The sequence below is a fragment of the Tamandua tetradactyla genome, chromosome 5 (assembly GCF_023851605.1).
Source record: "Tamandua tetradactyla isolate mTamTet1 chromosome 5, mTamTet1.pri, whole genome shotgun sequence".
Classification (NCBI taxonomy): Eukaryota; Metazoa; Chordata; class Mammalia; order Pilosa; family Myrmecophagidae; genus Tamandua; species Tamandua tetradactyla.
In genome coordinates, this window is record NC_135331.1 from 142,484,230 (window position 1) to 142,506,830 (window position 22,601).

The 22,601-nt window shown below is 33.4% G+C and overlaps 1 protein-coding gene and 1 non-coding gene across 5 annotated transcripts in view; both read right to left on the reverse strand.

The window, feature by feature from the left end:
• The window catches only part of SNX14 (sorting nexin 14), a 136,077-nt gene that overhangs the window by 29,606 nt on the left and 83,870 nt on the right, over positions 1 to 22,601 (reverse strand). For 2 of the 4 annotated variants that reach the window (XM_077162358.1, XM_077162357.1), the window contains exons 13-21: positions 16,030 to 16,185; positions 15,529 to 15,653; positions 14,964 to 15,022; positions 13,580 to 13,606; positions 11,348 to 11,480; positions 6,470 to 6,671; positions 4,439 to 4,522; positions 2,749 to 2,849; positions 1,602 to 1,713 (exon numbers count right to left, since the gene is read on the reverse strand). In XM_077162358.1, coding sequence (XP_077018473.1) covers positions 1,602 to 1,713; positions 2,749 to 2,849; positions 4,439 to 4,522; positions 6,470 to 6,671; positions 11,348 to 11,480; positions 13,580 to 13,606; positions 14,964 to 15,022; positions 15,529 to 15,653; positions 16,030 to 16,185 — 999 coding nt within the window. The remainder of the gene's footprint in view (positions 1 to 1,601; positions 1,714 to 2,748; positions 2,850 to 4,438; positions 4,523 to 6,469; positions 6,672 to 11,347; positions 11,481 to 13,579; positions 13,607 to 14,963; positions 15,023 to 15,528; positions 15,654 to 16,029; positions 16,186 to 22,601) is intronic. The other 2 variants (XM_077162360.1, XM_077162359.1) reach the window with 1 other exon arrangement.
• LOC143685266 (U6 spliceosomal RNA) lies at positions 12,925 to 13,031 on the reverse strand. Its single transcript, XR_013176515.1, has one exon. It is a non-coding gene; the product is annotated as a U6 spliceosomal RNA (small nuclear RNA).

Sequence of the window (22,601 nt, forward strand, 5' to 3'; positions counted from 1 at the left end):
TTATGGCACTCCCAGGCCAACACGTGTACGGATCCCCAGTCACGTCATTCAGCTCTGGGAACTATTCATTCTATTGTCAATGAACATCTTTATTGTTTCCAGTTTTGGCTATTACAAAAATTCTGCCATGACATTTTAAACACCAACAAAACATTTTCCAAAGTATATATCTCAGAGACAAACTGCTGAGTCGTTTCACTTTTCTACACAATGCCAAACTGTTTTCCAAATGGTTTTATAATTTATATTCCTACTAACAGTGTATAGCATTTCTGGTGTTCCGCACTTGTAACAATTTTCGATACTTGGTATTATCAAATTTTGATTATTCTGATGCTATTTTAATATGGTTTTAATTTGAAGTATAATAATCGTAGTGTAATTTGTAGATAATAATTTCTGATTATTGAAATTAGGCATCACACCATATATTCATTGGCCATTTGGATTTTCTCTTTTGTGAAATTGCTTTTCTATTTTATTGCATTCTTACTGAATTATATAAATTCTTTATATATTCTAGATCCAAGTCCTTTTATAGTGATTTTCCTATTCTGTAGCTGTCTTTTCTTATTTTTTTATGGTCTTGTTTTAAGAAAAAAAGTTCTTAATTTTGATATACTTAACAGTATAGTATTTTCTTTTTCAATTAGTACCTTAAATCGTTTCTGCTTTGTAAATATGAGAACAGTCTGTACTGCTTTTTTGCTTAATTTTGCTTGTAACCGTGTGTCACATCTCAAAGCAAAAATGCTATTCTATTACAGCTATTGATGGCAATTGCCTTCTTTTCTTAGAAGCATTTTGAAATACTTCAAAATATACTGAAAAGTAACAAATACATTTTGCCTAGCAACTAAAGAATAGGAAACATTAAAAAGAAATCTTTTCTCACCCTAAGGTTATGAAGCTTTACTTCTATATAATCTTCTAAGATCTTTATAAGTTTCCATTTAGGATTATAATCTAAGTTTGGTTTTTGCTGTTTTTTATTTTATTTTTTTGCTATGAGCTGAAATGTATATTCAATTAGCACTGTTGCACTTTTAGGAAAGTCAGTTTCTTCACCATTTTTCGGCAGTACTACCTCTCACAAATCAAGTGTCCACAGATGTATAGTTTTGTTTGGGGATTCTTTATTCAGTTCCAAGTGTCAATTAATTAGTTTCATAAAACAATGCATATGATAAAGAGTTCTACAATTACATTTTTCTTCATCTAAAGTATCTTTCCTATTTATTCCTATGCATGTTCATATAAATTCCAGATTCAGCTTGTCAAGTTACACACACAGATGTATGTACATGCAAAGCCTGTTCAATTTTCATCAGGGCTATATAGTATCTAAAAATCAACTTGGGAAAATCTACATCTTTACAATCTTGTGGCTTTTAAATAGTGAATATGACTTGTAGAAAAGGTCAAGTCATACCATACCTTTGAAATTCTACTCAAAACTATACTATATAAATTATTTTCCTAAATATTTCCTATAGTATTTTCCTAAATTAACCTAAATTTCCCTAACTTAACCAGATAATTAAAAAATGCTACTTCTTTTTCATTTATCCTCTTACATATGATCATTCAAATGGACTTACCAAGATTTACATCTGGCAGTATCTTATCAAGAAATTGTGTTTCTCCACCATTAGGAGAGAGAAAATCTGCCAGAAGCTGACTATTACTCAGTTCTGGGTATTGTAGAAGTCTCTGGTATGAACAAAAAAAAAAAAAAAAAGAAAGAAAAAGAAAAAACAGTTTAAAAATTTAAAAAGCTTAATTAAAACTGTATTAAAATGATTTTTTTTAAGAAAACCATTTTAAACCCCTAACAGTTTAAAATTCATTATTCAGAATAATAACAAAAAGTTTGTTATATTATTCAGAATATTTGAATCCTGGCTCTCCAATTTGCTAGCTAGGTGAGCTTACAAAATTTCCTAAATTATCCAAAAGTCAATTTCCTAATCTGGAAAATGGGAATAACAATCCTACCCACTTTATAGTGTTACAGAAAGCATTTAGCACAATACCTGACAAAACAGGAAATTCAAATACCCTTTTACCCTGTGGAATATTTTTAATTTAAAAAGTGCATATTTCAACCACAGTTTGATGTTTTGTTTTTTTTTTGGCCCGGGTAGGCACCGGGAATCAAACCTGGGTCCCTGGCATGGTAGGCGAGAACTCTGCCTGCTATGTCACTGTGGTCCACCCCACAGTTTGATTCTAATTCTAATCTTTTCATAAAAAAAAAAAGTGCATATTTGGGGTTAGGAGGTGTCCAAATTTTACTACATTAACACTTAAGAGAGTCAGGAAATTCCAAGAAACTGGAAAAACATATGTTCTGCAAAAGGAAAGGAAAACAAAAAGCAAGACAAATAATAGCAAAAATGACCCACTATTCTTAGAAAGCACTTAATCTTTTACTTCAAAGATTTGAAAATTTGTCTTTCTTTTTTTTTTTTAACTTCCCACACCAAAAGTTTTAAACTAAGTTCAATGTAAGAATTTCACCTAAAGAAAATATCTGACATTTCCTTGATTATCAATTTAAAAATAATAAAAAGGAATCCCTTGACAAAAATTAAATATTCACATGGAAAAAAATTTTAATAAAAGAATTTAGAATTTCAGACAAGTATTTGTAAAGGAAAGTATATCTGTATAAGAGGAAAAGAAAAATTAGAGATTATTATGATTAATGATGTTTTAAACTAAGTAATACTGTTGGTGCTGTACCTGTAGATATTCCTGAAATTCTTCTCTCTTTGATGTTAAGAATTCATAATTTTTGGGGCCAATGATCCTCTTGGAAGGAAGCTGGGCATCAGGAAATGTGCCTGAAATTTGTATATATTGAAATTATTACTATGTTCTAGTCCTATTTTAAAAACTTAATTTATAATTTGCTATGCCAAATTCAGAATCACAATGCTGCCTTGCAGTGACAAGACAATGTACTTTAAAAATCTTCACAAAATCAGAGCACTTCAACCCAGAAGTCCAAACTGAAGATCTTTAGTCTACTTATGTCCAGAATATCTTTCTCTCAATAATCAGTCTTTGTGGTTGGTCTAGTAAAACACCTTTAGAAAGTATCATGAGATTATTTTGAAACTGGATAGGATTGTATCAGACAAAAATTTTTTTAAGAAATACCTGCATCATGGGCAAATAGGTAGTATTTTGCCAGCACTAAGTAAGCCTCAAATAGGGATGACTCTGGAAATTGTAATAACCAAAAGGAACACTATTGTTCAGAATCCAACCAACTCTGGCTGGTCCATCATTTTGAAGTATGGAGATAAATTATCCTCTCATTCAGAAATCAAAGGAAAGTGTTCTTAGAGAAGGAATAAGACAAGGATGGCATTACACCACAGACTTGCAGAGACTAAAACAAAACCACTTGAAAACAAAACCATTTGAAAACAAGGACAAAGTCAAAATCTAGGCAAAAATTGTGGAAGACAGACAACGTTGTATTCTTTATCTTCTGTAATAATCTCTTTAACAAAGGCTTAACTCTTACAGCAGACAAAGAAGGTAATTACATGGTTTCCCACTCTTCTCAATTTAGAACCAACCTGAATTTGGACCAGAGGAACCTCCACAAAGTTTTTCTTTTTTTTTAACATGGGCAGGCACCGGAAATCGAACCCTGGTCCTCTGGCATCACAGGCAAGCATTCCTGCCTGCTGAGCCACCATGGCCTGCCCCACAAAGTTTTTCTTAAATAAACACATCAGAACACTCAAATCAAATTCGCCAAACTATGTACAATAATGGCTAGAAAAACATCATAACTAATATCTTTGTAACTAAATAAATAAATAGATAAGAGTGAATGAGAGGAAGAACTAAAAAGAGAATGCTAAGAAGAGTGCTCTCCTGTTCCAACAGATCTGCATTCAAAAGAAACATTCAACTACAAGTTTCATTCCCACATCTAAATCTAAGAGCCAAATCAGAACATTTGTCATGATGCAGAGCAAACATATTTACCAAGGAAGATGGTGATAAAAGGACCACCCTGAAATGTCTAATTTAAATTCCCTGCCACATCAAAATAAACAAAAATTAAATTGAAAAGAAAAAGTTTTCTGCAATACTGTTAAAGAATAGCTATCTTTTACATTTTAATTTTATTATTAAAAAGCAATAAATGTGCATTGTAAAAACTTTTAAAACATAGATAAGCAAAAATAAGAAGATAAAAACTGTTCCTACTGTTCACTGTTTACAGTGTTCATCAGTAAAAGTGTGCAGAAATGTAACTGTTACATTTCTTTGATATAATCACTTAAAAAAATTAACATGGCACACTAGCTTTCAAAAAGGTGAATGATCCCGGTGCCTGCCCATGTAAAAAAAAAAAAAAAGAGGTGAATGTTGAAACGTAAAGTTTTATACAAAAAAGACAAAATACCATGAAATTCTGTGAGTTTTGATTCAAGTACATAGAATTCAAGGTATCTTCTATAGACAGACCAACGTTCAGGTTCATGCCCAACTGTAAAGAGAATAAACACATACTGAGTAAAAAAGAATCTCATAACCTGCTACTAAAAGGATGCAGTATTTAAAACATTAAGTGCACAAATCTGGAAATTATTCGATAGGCTTAACAATTTATTATTTTCTGGCATCACTTTTTTAACATAGATTTTATCCCATATTTTAATTTTAAACTACCTCAAAAAGTTAATAAATATCATTTATTTATGAATTTATCTCAGAAATACATAGTAAGAAACTTCAAGAAATTATACAATTATAATTATTTTTAAAATCTATTACAAAATGATATAAATATTTCATAAAAACTTGTAAATGATTTTTGGGTCTCTCAAATATTAACCAAATTTTCCTGATCTAATACCGAACAGAGCAGCACGGTCCAATAAACTTTCTACCATTACCGGAAATGTTCTATAGATCTGCACTATCCTGTAAGTGCAGTGTTCACTAGCAACATGTGCTGACAAAATTAACTTTAGAGCACAAATTTTAAGATTTTTTGGCTACTTGGCTTTAATTTTATGTTTAAATTATTAAGCAAAATCTTTTAAAATAAAGCACAATAATTATAGCTGGTTATCTAAAAGGCAAAAACAAAAGTATATTTCCAAAATATTTAAAACAGGTATCAGACATAAATCTCTCAAAAGGAGCTAAGTTACCATAGCCTCATATAAATGTATTGATAGGGACTCACATAGGAATAGTCAAAAGTTTTAAATAATTTCTTGACAGACAACATGAACAGTTTGAGAAGAGCCAGATTTTAATGCTAGGCACAGGGAGATGAACCCCAAAGGGCCTTTCTTTTGATTCTTTCCAACAATTAAATGCTAACCAGTAGAAGCAGCAGACAAAAGATAAAAACTAAACATGTTCAAAACTGAAATCAGATAGCAATATCTTCAATGGCTTTTTGACTGTGTACCTTTCAGAATGCTGAGGTAGAACAGTAATATGAACAAGACTGAAGAGCCACTGTAACAAAAATCAAGGAACGCTGAGCTTCAGAACTGGATTACAGAAGACCATGCTTGGAATTTAGTTATGACAGGAAAAACAGTAGTAGTCCCCCCACCTCTAATGCTACTCTAGGCATTCTTCCTAACCTATTCCTATACTTTCTGTTCTTGAAATAGATTCAATTCTGAGACAAATCAGACAGTCTGATACTTCTATAAAAATATATAAAGGGAATTATTAGCACTGACCTTCACACTATCACTTAGTCCCTCATCTCATGATACTATTTCCTGACACTGCCATTTTTAATCCTTTCCTTTCAGATCCTTCCCTTTCCCTGAGCTCAATTTTTTCAGCTCATCAGTCCCAAAACATGTAAGACTTTGGTTTGTTTCTGCTTGTATCAACTGCCCACCTCTTGGCAAAAGCCCAGGGTGGTGACTGTTTATCCTGCTATGGATGCTCTTTACCCTCTGTTTCTATTACAATCACACCTGAAGTAACCAAAGAAAAAAAGAGCAAAGCATGAAGGAACTTTGTGGCAAAATTGTGCTTGATCACATTTTAATCAATTCTAACTAGCCTACAACAATTAAGGAAGATAAATGCTGTCTTAACAGGTATAATATATAATATAGTGATATATGTGTACTATATGCATTAATGATAATAAGTATAAAGGCTAATGATGGTGGCAACAAAATCATTAGAAGGATATGATATAAATGCCTGTTTTGCACTGTCAAGTAGCTCACAGGCATCTGCTTAATAACTGTTGACTGAATTAATGAATTAATTGTTAATAGAGATAACCTAGGAAATCCTAAACTTTCATTCAATTTTTCTCTCCTGAACATTTAACTTTAGGATATGCAGTCACACTCATTAGTCAGAAATGGGAAAGTGTTTATCATACGTGACAATCACAACAGACTCATGGGCATCTTTTTAAAAAGGTAGTCATAAAGGTTCCTACCTGCTCTTCTATCATTTCTTTCAACATCAATACAAAACACATGAATTCTTTCCTTTTTCTCTTTTCTTTCTGAAGAAGGATCCTCAAAAAAGTCTACATATGGAATACTAATTTTCCATGCAGCAAGGTTCCGAGGAGTATTAGGTGTGCTAATAGCCTCCAACGGAGAATCATCTTCCATCACAACAATACCTTCTTCAATCTGATAAAAATGATCAGGATGAATTTAATTTCTAGCACCTTTAGAACTTTAGCACATGAGATTAAACTATAAAGTAATATATTCACGTAAATTTTAGAATTTTAGATTTTGAAATTAGCAGGCAGTATCTAATTTTCTACTAAAAAAAAAAACAAGAGGAAATTAAAACTAACAAGTGACTAGCATTAACACCAGGCTTTATTATATCACCTAAGTACAATAGAGACTATTAGAAAAAAAATATTAAAAACACAAATACAGAAAACTGTTAAAAATGTTTGTAATAATTTAATAAATAAAAAATTAATATTGCTGATATTATTCATTTAGGAACATAAATGTGTGCCACTGATGGAGAAAGCACAGATAAAATGTGCTGGTTACAAGGAATAACAGCTCAACATTTCTGGAAAGCATTTTGGCATTATGCATTTATAAAGAGGCATGAACAGTTCTGAACCAGTAATTCTATTTCTTAAGATTAATTCTAATGAAACTATTTATTCCAAATAAATAAAAAATTGTGAAAATGGCATAAGTAAAAATGTGTTCACCACAGTACATATAAATATTAAACAACTCATCTAATGGTAAGGAAAAGGGGGAGAAAACAAAGAGGTTTTTTCTGACAGGACAGTACAAAGTACTTGAAAAAGTCTCGGCCCTGAGGGGGCACATAGGACTTGGAGATACATACAGCAACATACCAACTTAAGTACTTGATTAGCAAACCCAAGGAACGGGGGTCCTGCCCTGAAAAGGATTTTGTTCTTTTCTTTTTTGTGGCTATGTTTCTATAGCTTGACTGCTCTTTGGATATAACCGCAAGGCTTCTCAGGCTCCAAGTGCCCTAGACAAGGGCAGAACTATGCTTGCCTGAGAGCTTGTCAGGAGGCTATGGTTCCCGAGGAGGGGGTGAGACCCAGCTCAGATGGACTCCCACCCTCAAGGACTTCAGACCTCAGGGTCTTGAAAACTGAAGTGATTAAAGCCAGACTAGAACCTCTCCTCTGTCTTGACCACGCCCCAGCAGGGAAAGTCAGCTGAAGTTAAAGGTACTGATTGCATCACTTTATGCTGGTGGGACCCGGAGGCAGGCAAGAGCCACCTACTGGGCAGGATAGGAAAAACACAGAGTCCAGAGGCTTCATGGGAAAGTCATTCAACCTGCTGGGTCTCACTCTCAGGGAAAACTGACGCAGGTGACTCTTTTTTCCTGACAAGAGGACAGTCTGGTGTGGGGAACTCTGACTGGGGTTTATAATATCTAAGTGGAGCCTTTTAAGGAAAAAGAAAAAAGGCAGCATACAGGCAGGGCAAGAAACAAAAAACAAGACCTGAAAAATTCTGGTCTGTTAAACAAAACTAAAGTTAGAGGTCTAGTATAGGCTGAACTGAATGTCAAAGAAGAGACAGACAACAAAGTTATATAGCAAGAAAATCCTAGGTAAAAAAGTGAAAACAATCTCCAGAATAAGTTAATTAAGGAAATTAAATGTCTAGACACCAGCAAAAAATAACGAATCATACCAGGAAAACTGAAAATATGGCCCAGTCATAGGAACAACTAATAATTCAAATGAGATACAGGAGCTGAAACAATTAATTCAGGATGTTCCAAAAGACATGGAAAATCTCATCAAAAATCAAATCAATGAACTGAGGGAAAATATAAAGAAGGCAAGAGATGAACAAAAAAAAGAAATCAAAAGTCTGAAAACACAAATTAAAGATCATATGGGAATGAAAGGCACAGGAGAAGAGATGAAAAAAACAACGGAAACCTACAATGTTAGATTTCAAGAGGCAGAAGATAGGATTAGTAAATGGAAGGGTAGGACATCTGAAATTGGACAAACAAAAGAAAATGTAGGGAAAAGAATGGAAAAAATGAGCAGGGACACAGGGAATTGAATAACAACATGAAGCACATGAATATATGTGTTGTGGGTGTCCCAGAAGGAGAAGAAAGGTAAAAGGAGTAGAAAAACTAATGGAGGAAATTATCACTGAAAATTTTCCAACTCTTGACTCAGCATCAAGGGTCTGAGAAAACGTTCTCGACCAAAAGGGGGAAGAGTGAAATGAGATGAAATAAAGTGTCAATGGCTGAAAGATTCCAAACAGAGTCAAGAGGTTATCCCAGAGGTTATTCTTATGCATTATGTAGATATCACCTTTTTAGTCAAGGTGTAATGGAGAGGCTGGAGGGAACTGCCTGAAAAATATAGAGCTGTGTTCAAGAGCTATGTTTCTAGAAGAGGATTTTATAATGACATAGCTTTTGCAATGTGACTGTGTGATTGTGAAAACCTTGTGTCTGATGCTTCTTTTATCTACAGACAAGTAAAACATATGGATTAAAAATAATAGGGGGACAACAACAACAAAAAAAGATAACATATACTAAAAGAATAATATTGGGACTACTTCAAGTGATTCCACACATAATATGAACTCAACAACTTAGATACAATGGCTCAATTCTGCAAAAATCAAAACTGCTAAAACTCATCCCACAAAATACATAGTAGACTCCACTATTTTAGAGCAACGAAGCAAAAACCTAAAATTCTGGAGCTGTAATCCATACTAAACTCTGAAATCTGTCCTACAACTAACTGTTCTGAGGCACTCTGAAATTTATTGCTTTTTGTATATATGCTATTTTTCACAAAAAAAGAAAAAAAATTTCATCTTCAGTGTTTTGGAGCAGCTAGAAGGAAAATTTTGAAATAGTAGAATAGAAACCCATAATAAACTCTGAAATCTGTTATGTAACTACTTGTTCAAGTGCACTTTAAAAACCACTAATGTTAGGTCGGGGGAACGGGGAAGGGCACTGCAACTGAAGCTGCAGAAGCTGTGTCACCCCTCCCAACCTGACTTTTGGAACTAATGAACCGCCCCTTCCGGATGTCACCTGACCTCCATCCTTAAAAGGTGCCTGCACTGAAGCCCACATGCAGACTCACCTCTCTCCATCTTGGGTTCGGGGAGTTCTGCCTGGGAGTGCAGAAATAACCATCACCACCACCACCACCCCACCCCCCCCCCCCGATTTTAAATTTCCTGGTCTACCTTTCTTCTTTCTCACCCTTTCACCTCTTAAACCTTTCATCCCTTTTTAGTTTAAGGTGTATTAGAGAGGCTAGAGGGAAATGCCTGAAACTGTGGAGGTATGTTCCAGTAGCCATGTCTGGAAGATGAATGTACAATGATATAGTTTTTGCAATGTGACTATGTGACTGTGAAAACCTGTGGCTGATACTCCTTTTATCTATGATATTGACAGATGAGTAAAAAATATGGGTTAAAAATAAATTAATAATAGGGGGAACAAAGGTTACAATAAATTCAGTAGACTGAAATACTAGTGAACAATGAAAGGGTGTGGTAAGGGATATAGAAAAAAAGGGGGGATCAAAGGTTAAAATGTATCGAGTAGATGGAAATACTAGTGGTCAGGGAAAGGGAGGGAGATAAGGGGCATGTGTGAGTCTTTTCTTTTTTCTTTTTATATCTTTTTCTGGAGTGATGCAATTGGTCTACAAAATGATTATGGTGATGAATAAACTACTATTTGATGATAAAAAAAGTTTAAGAAGAATCAACGATTCTCTAACAATTCATCAATGTAACAGGACAGAGGAAGAAAGCAAAGGGTAAAATTAGGACAGAGGTTCATTTATTTTTCTCCCCTCTGCCTCCTTTTTTCCTGGTCATTGCCAGTCTTATCTCTACTACTTATCCTTTTTATACCCATGTTAATAAATTTCTTAAGGGCAAGGTCTGTGAATTAGTCATCTTTTTATCCCCAGTGCCTAGGTTATTTAAAAGTCAAAATGAGGATCCAGAATCTGTCAATACAACAAAGATTTGTTAAACAAATGAAAAGTACAAATAAAACAATCTCTCTCTGCATGGGATTCACCATCTCGTAGAGGAGACAATCATAAATTTGTAATTTCCTAATATAATTGGGCACATGCTTTAATATATGAAATAGTAGGGGCACAAAGGTGGAGATATTTAATTCTATTTGGGGACTCAGTTAAGGGTTCATGGAAGAGCAGCTGGGTTTTGAAGTATGAATTTTCTAGGTAAAATAAAGGAAGGAAGGACATTTCAGGCAAGGTACCATGTGCAGAGATACAGAGAAATAAAATATAGCATGGTGGGTATAGTGTGCATAGGAATCAACTGGAAATCTTGTTAAAATGCAAATTCTGATTAAGTAAGTCTAGGAGGGGACAGAAATTGTATTTATAACAAGCTCCGAGGTAATGTTGATACTGCTGGTTCATAGACCACAGTTTGAGCAGCAAAGGATTAGGACACCTATTCAAAATTTCACGTCTGAAGCATAAGGTTGGAGAGAAGGAACATGAGCACGTGAAGGAAAACTCTAATCAAAAGATGGTAAACTGTTTACTACTAGAAGTACCTCAGCTTGAAGCTATTCTGCCTCAGTAAGCAATAACTTAATGCTCAAGAGTTTAAAAAATTAGATTACACAATAAAATTATAACAACTAATGAAAGAATGGGAAATAGAAAGCAAGTCTAAAGTAAGAGGTTCAGGCAAAGAGAAGGAAATGAACAAATGAGTATATCCAATTTTTTATGCAACAATAAAATTTATGCCATATACCAAAGGGAAGAATTTTTACTTACAAAGTCATCTTCTCCTTCTGCTACACCATAATTAGGCAACATAGCTCCCTCCATTGTGGTGTTCTTGAATACTCCTTTAATTTTGCTACCTATTCTGCTGATTCCAAATGATTCTCCTCTTTTCTGGGTGCTCCTAAGTATTAAAAAAAAAAATGCATCAAATGCATAACAAACTATTACAACAGTCTAGTTTACTCTAAACAATAACTTGAAAAAAATTGTTTTGAAAATGGTAAAATGAAGATTCAGCCAACACAACTCTGGAGTTTTCAAATCACAGATTAAGTCCCAACATCTCAGACGCAAAAAGCTACAGGGCATTTGGAGGATGAGTAAAAGAGGCAATACATATTCATAAATATTTGAAATCTACCTAAGTTCAAAATGAATGAAAATTGTTAAAAGTGAGAGCCCCCTAGTGGTATATGGTTTTTACTGCCTGTATATTTTGAAATGACAAGCATACAAAAATATGGTAAGACCAAGGTTCAAAACAAAATATTAATTTGGAAAAACATATGACTAAAATAACATAATGCAACAGAAAAAAATACAAAACTGTGACCTTGTTAGTACTTCATTTTTATATGGAACTTAGGGAAAAAATCCTCCCTCTATTACTGACAAATATTTAAGCAAAATTCAACCTTATAATTATATAAAAGGTAAAATGTATCTTACTTAAAGTAATAAAAAGAAAAGACCAAATGCCAAAGGGAAGGATTAACAATGAAAATAAGGATAAAAGCAAATGTAGCCCAATGACACAGTTTACTTATGCCATACGTTTAAAAGCAGGTTTTTCAATTATTTTTCAAAAGTAAATTTCTAAAAACAGAATAACTAGAAAGGAACAAACAATAATAAGCCAAAAGCAGCAAAAATGTCCTTCATTAGAACCTACTGCCACAGTTAAGCAAATATAAAACCAGCTTTTATCCACTTTAAAACTCAGGCTCAGGTGGGCCACGGTGGTTCAGCAGGCAGAGTTCTTGCCTGCCATGCAGGAGACCCGGGTTTGTTTTCTGGTGCCTGCCCATGCAAAAAAAAAATTAAAACTCAGGCTCACTATGTAATACTGCCCTTACAACAGATGCCCAAATAAAAATAACTATTTTAAAATCTGAGAAAAGTAGGTTTTGAATGCCTAACTTAATGAATAACCATTATTCCTACAAGCAAAATCAAGTTATTTACTAAAATAGTGGGACAACTACAGAAAAATATATGTCAATTGTCGGAAACAAAGGAGGTATATAGTGATGGTGTACATTCTACATGTTAGAGGAGCAAATCAAACTCACACAATTATTTTTAAATTGAAAAAACTCTGATAATAAGTAGTAAGTAGTAAAAAGGGTATTTAAACTAGACTATTATTTTATTTAAAGGAGTTCAAATAGTGTTTAAAAGAAAATCCAGAAAGTAGACACAGTTCTGACAGAATACATATTTCCAAAGACAAATATGAAAATGTTGACAGTAAATTATTAAAATCTCTATTATTCTAGTTTCCTGAGTTTAGACAGACTATAAAATAATTGAACTTTTTTTAGATACATAACTTCTTTTTTTTTTTTAATATGGAATGCTTCACGAATTTGCGTGTCATCCTTGCGCAGGGGCCATGCTAATCTTCTCTGTATCATTCCAATTTTAGTATACGTGCTGCCGAAGCGAGCACGATACATAACATTTTAAAAATATCTCACTTGTGATTACACCAGGAAATATGATAACGGAAACATTATTACACTTGCTCAAAAAAAAAATAAAAGCTTTTTAAACTCAAATCTAAAATAATTTAGCAAAAATGACAAGAGCAAAAACAAAAGAATCAAGGGTAGGCCACAGTGGCACAGTGGCAGAGTTCTAGCCGACCATGTCGGAGACCCGGGTTCGAATTCTCGGTGCCTGCCCATGCAAAAAACAGACACATGAACAAACAAAATGAGTCAGAGTCAAGAGCCTCAATAAGTCAGATATCGACAAAATATATAATCAAAATCTCTTAAAATTATCAGGACATTTTTATTATTCAATTTCAAAAAGGAGGTATCTATAATAAAGGAAGAGGCTAATTTTAATATCCTAAATAACTCATGTAAAGGCAGCAACAGCACAATGTTTTGTTTTTTTCCTTTTCAGTTTCACTTAGGTTGTGCTGGTATACTGCTTGACTTAAACAGACAGTTTATACCAAAAGGAATCACATGCTGTTTCAAGACTTACCGAAAATCATCCAAACTTAGGCTACCTCTGCAATAACAGATATGCGAAATTATATAAGGAACAGACAGACAGCCCAGATATTAACACATTTCCCTTTTAAAATACAAAATGAAATTTTAAAAGTTTTAACAGTTACCCAGGTAGCATTCATCTTTGCAAAGGGAAAAAATCCTTATGAATAACATGATAAAAGCAAGAGAAATAAAGCACAATAGCTGGCTAGTTTGGGGATTTTGGGTTATGAATTCTACTCTATATCATTAAAAAAGGTCTTAAAAACCCAATATATCAGGAAATAATTTTGTTTTTTAGCTCATTTAAGATACCATTTATTTTATAAAGTGGAAAGTACGCAGAGACAAAGCCACCAAAAACTTGACACAGAATATAAACCCATACTCTCTAACATGAAATTCATGTCCATGGTAGATATAATCATGCATGTTCATATATTTTTATTAACTCCTATGCAAAAGTAAAGAGGTGATATTTTTACAAATAATTATGAAAATATTTTTCACCTTGCAAAAAAGTTATTATATGTACACTACTTTCTACTAAGGAATGACATAAGAAATAATATTTAACGTTCAAAAAAATTAAAATCTATGCCTTCAACCTTTGATTATATAAAAAAATGCAATATATTCTCCCCTAAGGGAGAATGTACTGTCTAAAAAACAAAACAGCTTCATTTTCTGATCTACTTCTTTTTTTATGCCATATCTCCAATTTATTTATATATTTACTAGATCCTTATTCAGATTAAATGAAAACGTTGAAAGCAATATGAATATCTATTCTCTAAATTTACAGACTTGATATTTGTGGCAATTTTGTACATGTAACACTGTAAAGGTAAATCAGAACATTAATTATCCAGTTTACAAACAGATAAAACTTCTCTCTTCTCTCTTTTGTTACCTTTCTTTAGGTTATTTGACAGCTCACATTTAAATTTAGAGAGCCAGAAGAGAAAGGAAAAAAAAGGCCTCTACTTTTTAACCAGTAAGAACTCGAATAAAAAGCTTTCTATAGGGGAAGGAGGGTGGGCTGTCTAAAATTCCAAAATATCTGTTCATTTCACTTACACATGCAGTTAATAGTCAAAAAAAGCAGGTAATCAAACACTAATAAGTATTAACTATGAGATTAGCAAGCCAAGGGTATGTACCTCTTTTAATTTTTTAAAAAGAATTTCAGGCATTTTTAGGTTTTTCCATGTTAACAGGGTACAACAACTCATTAATGAAATATCTTATCCATTTAAGTAGTAATGGAACTACCTATTAATTCATAAAATAATAAAGATAGTGATGCTATCACAGAATGATTAGCATGAGCAAGTTCAAAAAGAAACATAAGTATGCTTGAATATACCTACCTGTTGAATTTTGAATTTCGTGTTGGTGACTCTGCACCTCTTAAAAGTTGTCTGAAATACTTAAAAAATAGTTACGATTTAGTAAACTAATATTTGATATTGAAACATGCTACTGCACCTTACTATTTTCCAGTTTAAAGAAAAAGTTATTTAAATCAAACAAACACCAACATAGTCAAATAGGATAAAAATTAAAATATTGCAAAAAGAGATATTCAGGACATCTGATTTCCAGAATCAAATACATAAATGTAAATAATGCATATACAAGAAGAATGGAGTTTCTAAGTTGCCGCAGTACTATGAAGTCACTCAAGCACAGGACAAATGAGATATCCTAATCTATATAGGCATATAAATACAAACATGGTCCTGGTATCAACAATTGCTTTTACAAACTGGGCTCTAATTATTAAGTTCATTAGAAAAGAATATTCAACTCTTCAATTAATCTTGTTTTACTTTTCTGTTTATTTCATTATTTGAATCACTCATCTAATAATATCAGAGCAAGTACCAAATTTTGTATGAAAAATATTCAAATAAGATTAATACTTTGACTTACCTCATCACTGTGGCAGAACATAGGGGTAAACACATTCTCCAACAGAGAAAGAACATGTTCATAAGCTTCAAAAAGGCATCTCATAGTTTGAAGTTTCACAACATCTATATATGGGCCTTCAGCAACTATTAAAAAAAATTATTTTGTAGAAATTATTTAAGGACAGCAGAAGTACATCATGTATTATTCTAAAATTCACAATGGTTAAAGGGCATATAAATAGTCCTAAAGCTATATGCTTTGCAGAAATTCCACTGTAAAGTATAGAAATCACACTAGAATGATGATTTAGAATACCCAAGCTCCAATTGAGATATGAATCAGTTATCTAAATTATAAAGAATTTTATTTACCAAAGCCTTTCTCATCAGTAAAACACACTAACAGCTGCATGCAAAGCTCATACAACTCTTGCAATAATAAACAAAGAATACATAGGAAAACCGTTTCAAGTTTGTAAAAAAGCTACAGAATTCATTCACATCCTCATCTTTTACTTACTTCTCTGAATCTCTTCCACAATAAAGGGATCAAACCTGATTTTGTCAATACTTTCATCCAAACAATATGTTTTATAAATCTTCTGCAACTCCTTATGAAGAGAGAGCTTTTCATCATTTGATAACTCCGGTCGCAAAATTCTATCATTGAATTCCTCTAGCAAATCAGGGAAAGGATAAGAAGAAAATGGACTATTTTAATATAGCACTATTCATGAGAACATATACCCATTCTAACTGTAACCAAATGTTAAAAGCAGCAATTATGAGCAATCGAATTCCTCATATATTAAGCTTTCTTAATAGATTCAATAGGGAGTAAAAAAAAATGATTAGGATGAAAGGGAAAACCAGTCAACCAAATATTTTATATTTTAATATATAATATGCAAACATTTGCACAGCAATATAAATTTGCTAAAATTTAGAATGAAAAACACATTTCTCAAATTTGCTTTAAAAAACATTGGGTTGATTTCTTAGAACAACAGTCTTCAAATATTTTCAAATCTAATTCACTAACAATGAATACTAAGACTATTTTTAGTTATAATCAATGGTTTTAACAATCTTTCCCTCCATTATTAGAAAGTAGAGTCTAGTTGTGAAGCCTAGAGTCTGAACAAATGTATCTTTTTTCTAAAACGCCAGATGTAGTGTCAGGATAGCAAAGATATTGATTGTCGTTTTTTTTATTCCAAGAAGTATTAATAAAAGTTCTCCCCTTAATTCTTAAGTATCCAAACTGAAATACAAAAGGGGGGAGTTAAAAAAAAAAGCAAAAACCAAAACTGAGCATCCAAGATCTATGGGACAATAGCAAATTAACATATATAAAACTGGAGCTCCTGCAGTAAACGAGAACATGGAACAGAATATTTGAAGCAATAACAAATAAGAATTTTTAAGACTAATGAAAGACACCAAATCACATATCCAAGAAGCTTAGTGAAATCCAAGGAGAATAATGAAAACTACACCAAGACACATCACAGTTAAACTGCAAAAACATAAAAAAGAAAAAGAAAATTGTAAAATCAGTCGGGGGGAAGAGACATATTAATATAGGAGAACTAATATAAAAATGGTAGCTAATTTCTCATATAAGACAATGACACCCAACTGACAAGGGAACAATGACTTCAAAATGTTAAAAGAAAAAAGAAAATCAACTAAGAATTCTTTAATCAGTGAAAATATCCTTTAAAAATGAAGTAAAAATAAATGCCTTTCAAACACAGAAAAACTTATATCCAATAGATAGGTACTATAGGAAATGCTAAAAGGATCTACTGTACTTATTTAAGCAGAAGAAAAATAACACTAAATAGAAATCTGTTCCTGCAGAAAGGAATGAAGAGCAACAGAAAGGCAAATACGCCAATGACTATGAGGGTCTATTTAAATGTGTTTATGTGTGTGTGTGTGTGTGTGTGTATGTGTATGTGTAGAAGACTGCTGACTACTTAGAGAAATAATGTATTGTGGGGTTTATAGCTTATTTAGAATTATAAAATAATGCAAAGGAGCATAACATTCAGGAAGGGGGTATAAATACACTGTTTCTAAAGCAAAAAAAAATTTTAAAAGAAGATTATAATAAGTGAAAAATAAAAATTGGAATCTCTGAGCAACCACTAAAAAAATTAAGAAAACAGAAGAGACATAAATAAAAAGTCAATAGAAGTAGTAAAATGGAAAATTAAAATATTTTCAAGTAACCCAAAAGAAAAGCCAGGAGAGGAGGAAAGGAAGAACAGAAAATAAATCACCAATATAAACACACACTAAGACAGAAGACCCAACAATAAACATGACTATTTTAAATGTAGAGAAACTAAATACGCATACAAAAAGGAAAGGTACAAAAAAAAAAGCAAACGTTATCAAATGAGATTTTAAAAAACAAGTGCTAACTAATGCTATTTACAAGAAATACATTAAACAATTTTAATTAGATGGAAAAGACAGACAATGGAAAGACTAAGTATAAAGAAAGATGGTGTTGCTATATTGATATCAAACAAGGTAGATTTCAATACACAGAATAACCAGAAATAATGAGGGTAAATTTATCAAAAAGAAACAATATTAAATATGTCTACCTTTAATAAAATTCTAAAACACATTATACAAAAATTAATAAAACTAAAGGGAGAAATAAGTAAATCCATAAAAACATTAGAAAAAAATATCAAATATTTGGACAATCAACTTAACCTAACTGACATTTATACAACACTACCCAACCCAGCAATTTTCTTCATATATCTATGGAACATTCATTAAGATAGACCACACCTTAATGGATATGGTCATTAAGGATGGATGGGTCATTAAGTATGTTTCATTAAATTTCAAAGGACTGAAATGACACAGAACATTTTGTCTGATTAGAACAATATTAAACTAGAATGAAATCACAATAAAATATCTCAAAATTTCTTAAACGTCTATAAATTTAACAACACACTTCCCAAATAACTCAAGTGTCAAAAAATAAGCAAGAAGGGAATTTTTAAATATTTCAAACTAAGTGAAAATTAAAAATAGAACACAACAAAAAATTTGAAATTCAGCTAAAGCAATACATACAGAAAAATTTACAGCTTTAAATGCCTATATTACAAAAGAAGACATAGTTGTACCAAATTACGTACAAATAACCTAGGCTTTCACCTTAAGAAAGAAGTGCAAATTAAAGTCTAATTAGAAGAAAGAAAATACTAAAACTGAGAGCATAAAATTTAACCAAAGTAAAAAATATTAATAAAATTGATCAACCCCTAACGAGACAGATTAAGAAAATAAAGTATCCATAGCTAAGAGTTCAAATGTAGTTGAGAGGCTACTCCGGAATTCATTCTGACCGAAGTAAGTTTACACATTGCTACCTAGCATAACTTGTCAAACTCCAACCAAAACCATTCCAGCCAATCCTAAAGAACACCTAGGGCAATACGTAAGATTCTACAGAGGTTCCAAACACTAGGGTAACTTCCCAGAAACCTACAACCTCCAGAAGGGACCCTGGACCAGATAAGTCCTGAAACCTACAGGGCCCAGGTTCAGAACATCAGATAGTTCTTCCTACCCCATCTCCCTACCCCATATTATTGATAGCCCTTTCCAACATGAAAAAGTTAGACTGGTCATAGCCCAAATACCCCAAAAGAGAGGGACAGATAGATCAAAGATGATGGTAGAGCTATACAGAGATAGGATTTAACAAATGAGTATGACTGCTGAATCATTAAACTGGTATCTCTTTTAGTCTCCAGTATCATAGAGCAGCTAGAAATAAAAACCTAAAATTACAGAACTGTAACCCATGCCAAACTCAGAAATATGTTCTACAACTAACTGCGGTACTGTCTGTTGAAATTTATTGCTTTTTTTATATATGTTACTTGTATTAGTTAGGGTTTTCTAGAGAAACAGAATCAATAGGCAACACTTGCAAATATAAAATTTATGAAAGTGTCTCACGTGACCGTAGGAACGCAGAGTCCAAAATCCACAGGGCAGGCTGAGAAGCCGATGACTCCGATGGATGGCCTGGATGAACTCCAAGGAGAGGCTCACCAACCAAAGCAGGAATGGAACCTGTCTCCTCTGAGTCCTCCTTAAAAGGGTTCCCATGATTACATTTAGCATCACTAATTGCAGAAGACACTCCCCTTTGGCTGATTACAAATGGAATCAGCTGTGGATGTAGCTGACATGATCATGACCTAATCCTATGAAATGTCCTCATTGCAACAGACAGGCCAGCGCTTGCCCAATCAGATAAACAGGTACCACAACTTGGCCAAGTTGACACCTGTCCCTAACCATGACATTATTTTTCACAAAAAAGTTGATAATAAGAAAATATTTATGCCTTCCAGTCTCCTATATTCTGGAGCAGCTAGAAGGAAAAATCTGAGAGGATCATATGGCAGTCCAGGACAAACTCTGGGATCTGTCCTGTAACTACTTATTGAAGAGTGCTTTGAAAACTATTGCTTTTTTTTTCTTCTTTGCTTTGTATATATGTTATATTCTACAATAAAAAGTTAAAAAAAAAAATACACAGAAGATTTAAACACTTTCTATGCTGGTTTATACTTCAGAAAAACCATGATTTTTAAATTTAATCTTGTGGGTGCAGATCTACTGTGGGTGGGACTTTTTGATGAGGTTGCTCCCCTGGAGATGTAATCCACCCAGTTCAAGGTGGGTATTAATCTTTTGACTAGAGTCCTCTATGAAGAAAATAAAAGGCTAAAAACATAGAGAAAACTCAGAGTCGACACAGAGAGTGGAAAGATAAAACCAAAGAAAAGATGAATAAGAAAGAAAGAAAATACCCCAGCAGAGGCCAGAAGTATTCATAAGAGCTGAGACAGCCATTTAAAAAACCAACACAGGAGAGAAGGGCCAGCAGATGTCACCGCATGCCTTCTCAAGTGACAGAGAAGTCTTGGACACAAGTGACCTGACTTAATGAAAGCACCCTCTTGTTGATATCCTAATTTAAACATTTTCATGGCCTTAGAGCTGTAAATGTATACCCAAATGACTGCCCTTTATAAAAGCCAATCCATTTCTGGTATATTGCAACTAGCAGTTTTAGCAAACTGAAATAGATTTGCAAGAGTAGGGTACTGCGGAATGCAAATAAATACCCTGGAACAGCTTTTTAAAGGGATAAGCGGAAAATTCTAAAGAAAGCCTAGATTTGCTTTGAAGAGACTGCTGGTAGAAATATGAACTCTAAAAATGCTTGCAATGAGGCCTTAAGCAGAAATGATGAATATGTCGTTGAGAAAGGCAACCTTTGTTTTAAAGTGGCAGACAATTTGGCAAAATTGAGTCATGGTGTTGGATGGAAGATAGAATCTGAAAGTGACAAGCTGTGATACTCAGCTGAAGAGATTTCAAAACTAAATTTAGGAAACACAGCCTAGCTTCTCCTTGCCACTTATAGTAAAATGTGACATGAGAGGAATCAGCTGAAAACTGAACTCTTGGGTACAAAAAACAAAAACAAAAACCAGATATTGATGGTCTGGACAATTCTGGGCTTCCAGGAAGTGAGACCCCAGAGAATAGTGCCGCATGTGAGAATTTAGCCAAACTTGGAACCAGTCAGCCATTTCAGAAAAAGCAAGGATTCCCCCTGGCACCATGGGATCAACAATGCCATCCTGACCAAAAAAGGGAAAAGATATGTAACAAATAAGGTATCAGTGGCTGAAAGAGTTCAAACAGTGTTAAGAGGTACTCTGGAGATCACTCTTACGCAAACTTCAGTTAGACTTAACTTGCCAAACCCCAACCAAAACCATCCCTACCAAACCTAGGTCATTTTAAGATTCTACAAAAGTTCCATGTACTAGGGTAACTTTCCAAAAGCCTACAACCTCAATGGGTCCCTGGACCAGATAAGTCCTGACATGCAGAGGGGCCAACCTTTCCAGAATATCAACTAATTCCATCTCCCTATCCCATATTATTGACAGCCACTTCCAACATGAAAAAAGTAAGAATGGCCATAGCCCAAATACCCCTAAAGAACAAGAGATAGATCAAAACTGATGGTGGAGTTCAACATAGAAGATTGGGTTTAACAAATGAGTATGAGTGCTGAATCAGTATACTGATATCTCTTTTAGTCTCCAGTACCTTAGAGGAACTAGAAAGAAAAACCTAAAACTGTGGAACTGTAACCCATACCAAACTCTGAAATCTGTTCTACAACTCATTGTTGCGGTATATTCTGAAATTTATTGTTTTGTATATGTTATTTTTCACAAGAGAAGAAAAAAAGAGAGAGAACATAAGATTTAACAAATAAATATGACTGCTGAATCAATATACTGATATTTCTTTTGATCTCCAGTGTCTTGGAGTAGCTACAAGAAAAAATGAAAAACCATGGAATTGTAACCCTTCTGAAGCTTTAAAATCTCTGGTATAACTACTTGTTAAAATGTACCTGGAAGTTTATTGCTTTTTTGTATATGTTATTTTTCACAATAAAAAAAATGTTAAGACTAGTGCTGGAGAGGATGTGGAGAAAGACGGACACTTATCCACTGTTGGTGGGAATATAAAATGGTACAAACGCTGTGGAAGGCAGTTTGGCAGTTTCTCAGGAAGCTAAGTATAGAACTGCCATATGATCCAGCAATACCATTGCTAGGCATCTATTCAGAGGACATGAGGTAGAGGAAACAAACAGACCTTTGCACACCAATGTTTAGAGCAGCATTATTTAAAATTGCCAAGAGATGGAAACAGCCTAAATGCCCATCAACAGATGAGTGGCTGAACAAGCTGTGGTATATACATATGATGGAATACTACGCAGCTGTAAGACAAAATAAAGTCACAAGGCATGTAACAACATGGATGGACCTTGAGGACATTACTGAGTGAAATTAGCCAGAAACAAAAAGACAAAAACTGTATGTCTCACTGATGTGTACTAACATCAATGACTGAACTTGGAGAATTGCAGTTAGGAACACAGATTATTAGGAGATAGAAACAGGATAGTGTCATGGTCAGGTTCATATGTCAACT